This window comes from Littorina saxatilis, linkage group LG9 (assembly GCF_037325665.1).
Source record: "Littorina saxatilis isolate snail1 linkage group LG9, US_GU_Lsax_2.0, whole genome shotgun sequence".
Taxonomy (NCBI): Eukaryota; Metazoa; Mollusca; class Gastropoda; order Littorinimorpha; family Littorinidae; genus Littorina; species Littorina saxatilis.
The window spans coordinates 42,261,441-42,271,440 of NC_090253.1; the positions used below are offsets into that span (position 1 = coordinate 42,261,441).

Genomic DNA, 10,000 nt, shown 5'->3' on the forward strand with positions numbered 1-10,000 from the left:
TTAATAAAAACACGCTTAAACCAACCTGCGTTTTCCAAGCGTCACGAAAAATGATGTGCAAGGTAGGAATGTGAAGCCTCAAATTAACCGGGCGAAGTCGATCACGCGATGTATATTTCGCGAAGCTGGCCGTACGAAGCTTTAGCAATGAGTTTTGGGTGAAAAGAATTCGAGCTGAACTAAGGACGGGATTAAAGCACAGTTACAGATGCTGGTACGTTTCACTAGTCTGTATTTGAGTTTTGGGATAATTTCTGTAATTTTTTTCTCGTGAATTCAAAAGGCACAAAATGTGCAAATTTCTAATTGCCATTCTTACTCGGCCAATTCCAATTTCCCGGGCTATTGCCTGCAATGACTGGACTTCTCATGGTCCATCTGCTTCTGGTCGTAAATGCCAGAATCATTAATACTGAATAAGGTATACAGCCGCCCGACTGACCACAATGTAAGGCTTCGGTGCAGGTGTGGCTTTGTTTTTGCAATTCTTGTTGGACTTGGTTGCAGAACGAGAAAGCGTATTCGACCAAATAATGAGGAGAAAGAAATAGATAAGAAGAGGATGACGAAGTAGGGTATAAAGAATTGTTGAATTTGTCTTTGTTATTATTGTTCCTTCATGTGTTCGTGTTCAATTTCTGCTCAACATGTGTTTCTGTTCAAGCAATGAAAAGCGCGTTTAAACCCAGAACACCAAGAACAAAGAAAGAAAGGAAGGAAGGAAGGAAGAACAAACCAATAAACAAAGAAACAACAAGAAATTCCTCCGAGGTAGGAAAAACACCCCCGTCCTTACCATTCTCACTGCCACCAACTGAGAAGGTTATTTCCCTTTGACCATTAATATGTCCCTCTATAAGTCCTTGTAGAATCTTAATCCACCAATAACTCCCTAACCGTGTGTTTGACTGGTCCCAATTTTTGTAAGGACCGTCTCAGGAATGTATAGAACCTGTTCACCAAGTTTGGTGACGATCGGTCCGTTCATTCTTGAGATCTATATGCGAACACAAACACACAAACACACAAACAAACAAACAAACACATCGACCGAATCCTATACACACCCCTATACCGGGGGTGTAAAAAATAAATAAATGCTCCACGAATTATACACAGTCATCCACAGCAACAACTGCAAAGGATCACCACAGACCTTCAACCAGCACCAGTCTCACTTTTGCTCACACGCGGCGTGTTGTTCAACTAAACAAAGCACTCAGTCATGGCAAAAAGTGACAGCGTGCACCACTAACCAGTCGCCACAGACATACACACACTCACACTCAAACCGCGGCACCAAAGACCTGAAACTTTCACGTTTGCACAAACACATAGACTTTACTTAGACCAAACTCTCAGACATGACAAAAAGTGACACAAACAGCTTGCACCACTAACCATTCGCCACAGAGATACACACACTCACACTCAAACCGGGGCACCAAAGACATGAAACTTTCACGTTTGCACAAACACATAGACTCTACTTAGACCAAACTCTCAGACATGACAAAAAGTGACACAAACAGCTTGCACCACTAACCATTCGCCACAGACATACACACACTCACACTCAAACCGGGGCACCAAAGACCTGAAACTTTCACGTTTGCTCATACACATAGACTTTACTTAGACCAAACTCTCAGACATGACAAAAAGTGACACAAACAGCTTGCACCACTAACCTGTTCATTCTGATAGGCAGTGACGGCGATGAAGGAGGTCTCCTCAAAGGCGTACGTGTTGAAGGTGGTCCACCTCATGGTGAATATGTCGTTGGCTTGTACCACGTGCACGCGGGGCTGGTACTTGTGCATCGAGTTCAGGATTATCTGCAAACACAAAATATTTTTTTAAAAATGATTAACTAACGCAGTTTTTTTAAATTCAAAAAACAAATAGACTGCTAACGTTCCAAAATTCAGAATAAAAAACCCAAGAAAGGTATGTTGTTGGAACGTTTAATTACTGACAAACGAATATTCTTGAGCGTGATTGATTAAAATGAATAAATAAATGAGTAGATAAATTAATTAATCAATAGTTAGGCGGATGTCATAATGGGCGACGACGAAGCACGTACCAAAAAAACAACAAGACACACACACACATACACATAACCCGCACACACACAATAAATAAAAAATAATAAGCTTATCACATTTTGTTATTAAATTCTACGGATACAAAATATTAAGAAACCATAAATGTATGATTAATTACTACAACACAAATACACTGTATATAACTGCACATATATATTATGTTGTTGTTTATTGTAAGCACAAATGCGTTTGATGACAGAGGGGAACACATCTTATCAAAGGGATTTTAACAAGTCAGGAAAAATTAAGAAAAGTATGACAAAATAAATATATAAATACATATATACATACATATATAAAAACATAAACAAATAAATGAATACATAAACACGCAGAGACACAGATAAATAAGAGAGATTCATTAAAGAGATATAAGAGATGAGGATTGCGCACACATTGGGCACAGACGATGCTTTAGTGCATGCAACCGCACAGAGGATGGGGAACATCAAAGCTCAAGAAATCAATCAATCAATCAATCAATGAGTCTTATATCGCGCATATTCCGTGGGTACAGTTCTAGGCGCTCTGCAGTGATGCCGTGTGAGATGAAATTTTATACGGCCAGTAGATTGCAGCCATTTCGGCGCATATTTACCTTTCACGGCCTATTATTCCAAGTCACACGGGTATAGGTAGACAATTATTAACTGTGCCTAAGCAATTTTGCCAGGAAAGACCCTTTTGTCAATCGTGGGATCTTTAACGTGCACACCCAATGTAGTGTACACGGGGGGAGGTTCGGACACCGAAGAGAGTCTGCACACAAAGTTGACTCTGTGAAATAAATTTCCGCCGAACCTGGGATCGAACTCACGCTGACAGCGGCCAACTGAATACAAATCCAGCGCGCTACCAACTGAGCTATATCCAGCCAGCAGTCACAACCATCAAGCACTCCACAACGACACAAATCATTATTACCAACAGACTGTTGGCCATTTAGGGAGCAAAACGCGTAGCCATCAGAACAGACGGAGGAGAATCTAATTACACCCGAAACGGTCGCAGGGGAGGGGGTGGGCCATCTGTTCCCCCCAAACCCCTCCGGGTGAAACCCCCGTGTAATCTAACCCTTGATTATCCACCCCGCTTTCCACCCTCTTCCAGTGAAAACAAAAACGGAATTTTAACCCCGACTAGAGTTTGCATAAATTTGCATATTAAACAGGGACCGACGCTCGTGAGTGTTTCGTACTTATTTTTTGCTTCGTTTTGTTTTGTATTGCTTTAGTTTTTGTTCCGATTTGCTGTTAATTGAACGGGTATATTTACATTTGAATTGAGTTGACTAGACAAAACCGTCAGCTGGCAAAACAAACCCAATGACTTTAAATTCAAAGTGAACAGTAAAGTAACCACTGATTGCAAGTAAGCGAGCACAAACGCCACATATTTCGAGGATGACCTAAATGTGTCTGTACGTGTGTTCGTGCGTACCTAGGTGCGTGCGTGCGTGTGTGTGTGTGTGTGTGTGTGTGTGTGTGTCTGTCTGTGTCTGTCTGTCTGACCGCCAGTGCGCCAGTGCCCCAGCCTGTCTGCTCGTTTGTCTATCAGTCAGCGTGAATTTGCCTACTCCGTTGTGAGCCTGTCTCACTCGGCCCCTACCCCCCCCCCCCCCCCCCCCCCTCCCAACCCCCCATCCCCCTCATGCAGTGTTAGACAGGGGACTCATCTCCCTCACATACATTGTAAGAACAGTAACTCCATCCACTTTTCATTCCACAAAGGCACTCTACCCTACCATCAAGGGCCTTTGATCGTGTGTAGACTTTCCTAACAGTTAATTAAAATGACATTTTGTGGGCCAACTACTAAGTCTACAGTATCAAGTATTTGGCACATTACAGGGGTATACAATGCTACCTTGCGCAGATTTACTGTTGCATCAAACACACACAGTGCACCGACTAAAGAAGAATAGGCTAGACCCCAAGGTCCGTTGAGAGGTAACTTTCTGCACTTTCTGTGAAACGGTTCTTAAAACCCTACTGCATTCCGAAGGGAACAAACTTAAGAGTTATAAGATTCAGCTGCTTCAATAAATAAATGAACGAATAATGATATTAAATAAGTAAATAAATGAATAAAGCAATGACTAAACGAACACATAAATAAACTAACAGATATATGAATGAATGAACACAGAAACACGTAAATAAATAAGTATAATAATGAATGAATAAAATGATCACATCAATCAATCAATAAATAAATAAATAAATACATAAATACATAAATAAATAAACAAATAAATAAATCATAAGCAAATGAATAAATGAACACGTAAATAAATATATAAATGGATAGATAGATGAATGCATGAATAAATACATAAACAAATAAATTAATAAGTTAATAAATTAATTTAAAAAATTTTTTTTGTTGATAATGAATTGATTAAATAAATTCAATCAATCTAGTAGCTAAATGTTGTATCAAACTAGGAAGCAAACCATAACCCTAACTACTCAGCGTTGTAATGTTGTTTCTGTGTAACATTATGACATACACCCAGTCTGCAAAATTCATCCACACTCGCAAAAAAGGACAGGGTTAAAGATAATACTGGGATTGCAGCAAAATGTGACAGAAGCTCCCTCGTGACAGCTAGGTTACACGCGTGAGGGCATTCTCGTTTAATTCTTGTTATTCTTCGCGTCAAGGGCGGTGATTTATAAACGTTTTGTTTTCCATCTTTCTGGAGGATGCGCTTTTGTCATTTGAAAAAAACCCAGAAAATAAGACTGTGGGTATAATGTTGCTTGTCTGCGGGTTGTGTTTTTCCATGTATTTGTGTGTGGGGGGGGGGGGGGGGGGAGAGAGCAGCGGCGAATGTGTTATTGCAAGTGTTGATCTACTTTAGATTTTCTATCAATACAGTGAACACGTTATCTTCTTTACCAAAGTTACAGTTAGTGCTAAAGTAGCCTCTAAGGGTTTGCATGGATAAACATAAGTAGAAGGAGTAAGCGTAACATATTGGATTTGCAGTTAATCAAGTATAATTATTGATGTAACTGCAAATCAAACATTATTTTTACCCTTACTCCTTCGTCCTCCTATTCTGCATCGGTCATGTCGACATGAATACGTACCGTGTGAGATAAAATCACTGAGGTCAATGTTTGAGAAACAAACTAACTTGATCAGAAACATGAAGCAAAAAGCAAAGAGTCGAAAGGGGGCAAGAGAACTAAAATCGGATAGAGGGGATGGCTTGTACCAGGGATGGAAAATGAGGCAAAGAGGGGTGAGATGGGAAAGGGGGGGTGGAAATAGGGTGAGGGTCGGGGGGGGGGGGGGGAGCATTCATCCACCGGAGCTTGTCGACAGATAATCCCAAGGGAGGCTCCATCCATTTGGGCGGAGAGGAGATGATAGGACCAAAGCTTTCTGCAGCAGACATCGAGACACTCTAGAGACTGGCTGGAACATGGCAACAACTCGGGGCATGGCCGTTAGCTTTTAACCGTTTTCAACCGATAGCTCCGAGCCCAAGTCTCACTCAATCGTTAAAGGAAACTACGATCGTCGTTTGTCTTCTTGGCTGTTAGCTTTTTCATGTTCGGAACTGATACAGCCCGACTACTGTTCTTTTCCTATCATTTCCGAAACTTTCTCTTTGGTTATGCGCTGTAATGCAACTAGCCATGCAGATCTTTGTTGCGCAGTAGAGCAAAGGGGTACTTTTTAAGTATCCTTTGCTTACAATTCTTTTCAGATAAATCGCTATTATAGCGGTAATATACATCTGGTCGCGTTTCATTGTTGCCCCGTGGGAAGGCACATGCTGTTTCGATGAAAATTTGTGTGCTTCAGCAACCAAAGTTCAATTAATATTATTTACCCTACCGTGTAAAGCTTAGTCGAAGGAAATCTGCTATTTGTGTACACTGGTTTGCAAAAGAGTTCCTAAGTGAATATTTATCCGTGATTGATGGATGGATGGATGGATGGATGAATGGATGGATGAATTTGTTGATTGACTGATTGATTGATTGATTGATTAATGATTGATTGATTGATTGATTAATTGATTAATGATTGATTTATTTTTTCTTTCATTTCAAGTTCCACAGCTTAAAAAATATGCTGCTTGGACATGCGTTTGTGATTATGAGCTGTGTTTAAAAAGTAATACACGATTATGGGCAGAAGGACAGGGCGGCAAGGACGGGGGTGGGGGGGGGGGGGGGGCAGCAGAGAGCTCTTCGTTTAAGGCCGACTCGCCACGCGACACAAACAAAACGACGAAGCAGATTGCTGTGCAATGAGCGATGTGAGTGGTTCAGCCGGCAGCCGCTGGGCAGCGTTGACATTGATACTGCCACAGCACTATCAAGGCGTCTCTAGGGACACAGGGGGCACTGCTGGTACCGTTATGTCGTGTCGGCACGGTGGCAGTGCTCACAGCAGAAAAAGGGCGCTGTCTTGGCCAACAAAATCATGCAGACTATACAGGTTTAAGATGAAGTGCACAAGTAAATCACAATGACAAAGACAGTAAGTATCGAAAGACGTAGTATAATGATGTTGTCCATTCGACGGCCAATACATGATCAGTAGAAAACGAGGTGACAGCCCATGCTTTTATCGACATCTAGAGAAAAACTTTTTTTTAAAGTAATGCTCGACTTGTCTTCATTACCAACTAGAAAACAAAGACAAGATTTAGGGCCGTATAATCTGGTGTGAGTATCTGAAAAGAATTGAACTGAACGGATACACCGAAAATATGCATTGTTCTCGAATCCTCCTAAAACCAAACACAAAAACATCCCGTGAACAGAAAAGAAGAAAAAAAGTCAATATTTGTTGTTGTACCAATAGAACTATTTATGATTTTGCATGTCTTTCCACAGACTTGCATTGCCTTCAAATTACTTCAGAAACAAGGATCTTTCAAAAACAAAATCGTCGTCACAATTTCACCAAATACATCAACGCGAAAAATGTCACATCAACCTTGAGGACTGAAATGAACTGAACTGGCGACGAAGGGGTTGCCGAGACAGCGGAGCAGTAAATTGAGCGTTGTCCGAGCGTTGAGCGAGAGCTGGAATTAGTGGGCAATGAGTCTCTTATCATTGGACCCGCCCCCTCCGTCCCTCCTTGTCCCACCCCCAGGGCTGCTCCGTTATGATACCTCCCCTGGGTAGACTAGGGGGAGGGAAAGAAAGAGACAGAGACAGAGAGACAAGGACAGCAGCAGTGAGAGAGAGAGAGAGAGAGAGAGAGAGAGAGAGAGAGAGAAAGACAGAGAGAGTGAGAGAGAGCGAAAGAGAGAGAGCAAAAGAGAGAGAGAGAGCGAAAGAGAGAGAGAGCAAAAGAGAGAGCGAGTGAGAGATAGAAAGGACAACAACGTGAGAGAGAGAGAGAGAGAGCGAGAGAGAGAGAGAGAGAGAGCGATAGAGAGAGTGTGTGAAAGAGAGAGAGAGAGAGAGAGTGTGTGAAAGAGAGAGAGCGAAAGACAGAGAGAGAGAGAGCGAAAGACAGAGAGAGCGAGAGAGAGAGAGAGAGAGCGAGAGAGCGAGAGAGTGTGTGAAAGAGAGAGCGAAAGAGAGAGAGAGAGAGAGAGAACGAACGAACGAACGAACGAACGAACGAACTTTATTACTCAAGGATGGAGATTTTAGGCTCACGCCTAGTCTTACAATCTGTCCCTGCTAAACTAAGACATAAAGATAAAGACAATAAAAGGACAATTGTCAATCGCAATCATACAGTATTACTAATTACAACATTACCTATACGACTACATAATGCATAATAGAACATTGAAATGTACATGTATGTCAAGATAATACAAAGGAAAAGAAAATTCGACTCGCACACACACTGACGCGCGCCGCATGCCTACAATCACGTTCGCACTCAATACAACACACACACTCACACACACACACACACACAAACACACACACACACACACACACACTCACACACACACACACACGCACACGGACACACACACACAACAACAACTTCATCAACATCATCATCATCATCATCGTCGACATCATTATCATAATCAACAAAATATATAGAGGTTAGTGATAGCGGCAATGCATTCTTGCTAGAAACAGCTTCAGAATGTAACTGTTCGTGACAACAGATATTTGCGAAGCTGCGATTTGAAGTGTTTAATCGTGCTTGACCCCTTTATCTCACATGGTAGCGAATTCCAAATTGTTGAGCCCGAAAACGCTAAACTGGTTTTATATAAATCAATACGGGGTAGCGGGGAAATTAATTTGTTTGAGCCATATCTGTCTGTTGCTTTCTGAAATAATGATCGCATGTACTGTGGGGTCTCGTTTATTTGTACCTTAAACATTAAAAGAGCCTTATTAAATAATAATTGATCTTTAAGTGATAGAAAATTAAGGCTGCTAAGCTTTTGATCTGTTGATGTTTGTGGACCCGGCATGATAAGTTTAGCTGCGCGACGGTGAAGAGAATTGACTTTTTTAAAGTGAACATCGCCACAACCATCCCAAAGTGTAGATGCATAATTCAGATGAGGTAAAATATGACCATAATAAAACAACTTGAGTGCTGAGGTATCAGCAGAGAGAGAGAGCGAGAGAGAGAGAGAAAGAAGAGAGAGAAAGAAAAGAGAAAAGAGATAAAGAGGGAGAGAAAGAAACTAGACAGACAGATATAGAGACAGACAAACAGAGCTAGAGAGAGAGATACAGAGAGACAGCGAGAGAGAAGTCAAAATCAAACCCAAGAACTTACGCAACAGAAGGACCAGACGCCGGATTAGGTCCCGTGGTACCTTTTGGTGCACAAATACCTTTCTTTTGTGAACACCATCACGGAAACAAATCCATCAATCTTAAATTAAGGAGAAGGAGAAAAGCATAAATGGAGGGAGGAAGAGATCAGAGAATGAGACGGTTTCATCAACATTGTTAATGGCTTAAAAGCGCTGTCAACGCCTTTTCGAGTTTACAACGTCCTAATCGTCGCGACCATATGCCGCGTGTGTAATTCGGCCCCCAAAAGAATCTGCTAAAAGGAAGAAGAAAGCTGTAGCAGCTCCATCCAAAAGAACAATCGGTTCACAGTCAATTAACTCAAATATGGAGAGAATCGAGAATTGTGTCATCGTAAATAGAAAGATTACACGTCGACAGCCGTTCTCGTACGTGTTACTTTAAACTGCAGATGTCCCATTTCATGCTAGTGGTAAACGATGTCATTGTTAAATGCAAGATTTAAAGTTGTTTGTTTGTTAAAGTTAAATGCTATTATTTCTCAGTTTAACGAAGAGCAGATCACCCTAAATCAAATCAAATTTCTCTTTCTCAGTCTCTCTTCCCCCCCCCCCCCCCCCCCCCCCACCTCTCTATCTATTTCTTTCTCTTACTCCCTCTCTCACTCACCCTCACTTCCTGTCTCTCCTCCTCCCTCCCCCTCTCTCTCTCTTTCTCTCTCTCTCTCTCCTATCCCTTTGTCTCAGATAAATGAGTTTGTTAATTCTTTGTTCCTGTTTTCTTTCCGTCTGTCTTTCTTTTGGTTATCATATTTGTTCATATTTGCATTCAACGTTCCACTCCTATTTCGCAATTCTCAGTTTCGTTCGTTGTCTTTTTTATGTTTACCTTTTAGTTTTTACCCACTCTTTCTTCGTCTCTTAACTGCACCGGCTCAGTGTGTGTAAGTGTTAGAAATCTGCACGCCACGACATTCCCAACGGACGCCGGCGTCAGCGACAGCGACGACACATTTTCATTACTGTCCGCGCCTCCTACATTTATCACGCTCAAGCCATTTATCACTCTCGGTCCCATCCCCGCCAAGTCCGGTGCCAAACTCCGAACCAATATTTCCGCATTAGTCTCCCGAACAGAGATCTTAAAGACTTCCTTTGCTGG

The 10,000-nt window shown here is 41.7% G+C and overlaps 1 protein-coding gene across 2 annotated transcripts in view; it reads right to left on the reverse strand.

The window, feature by feature from the left end:
* Positions 1 to 10,000, reverse strand: part of LOC138976136 (T-box transcription factor TBX6-like) — a 52,362-nt gene that overhangs the window by 18,598 nt on the left and 23,764 nt on the right. For both annotated transcript variants that reach the window (XM_070348962.1, XM_070348961.1), the window contains one exon: positions 1,692 to 1,838. In XM_070348962.1, the coding sequence (XP_070205063.1) occupies positions 1,692 to 1,838 (147 nt within the window). The remainder of the gene's footprint in view (positions 1 to 1,691; positions 1,839 to 10,000) is intronic.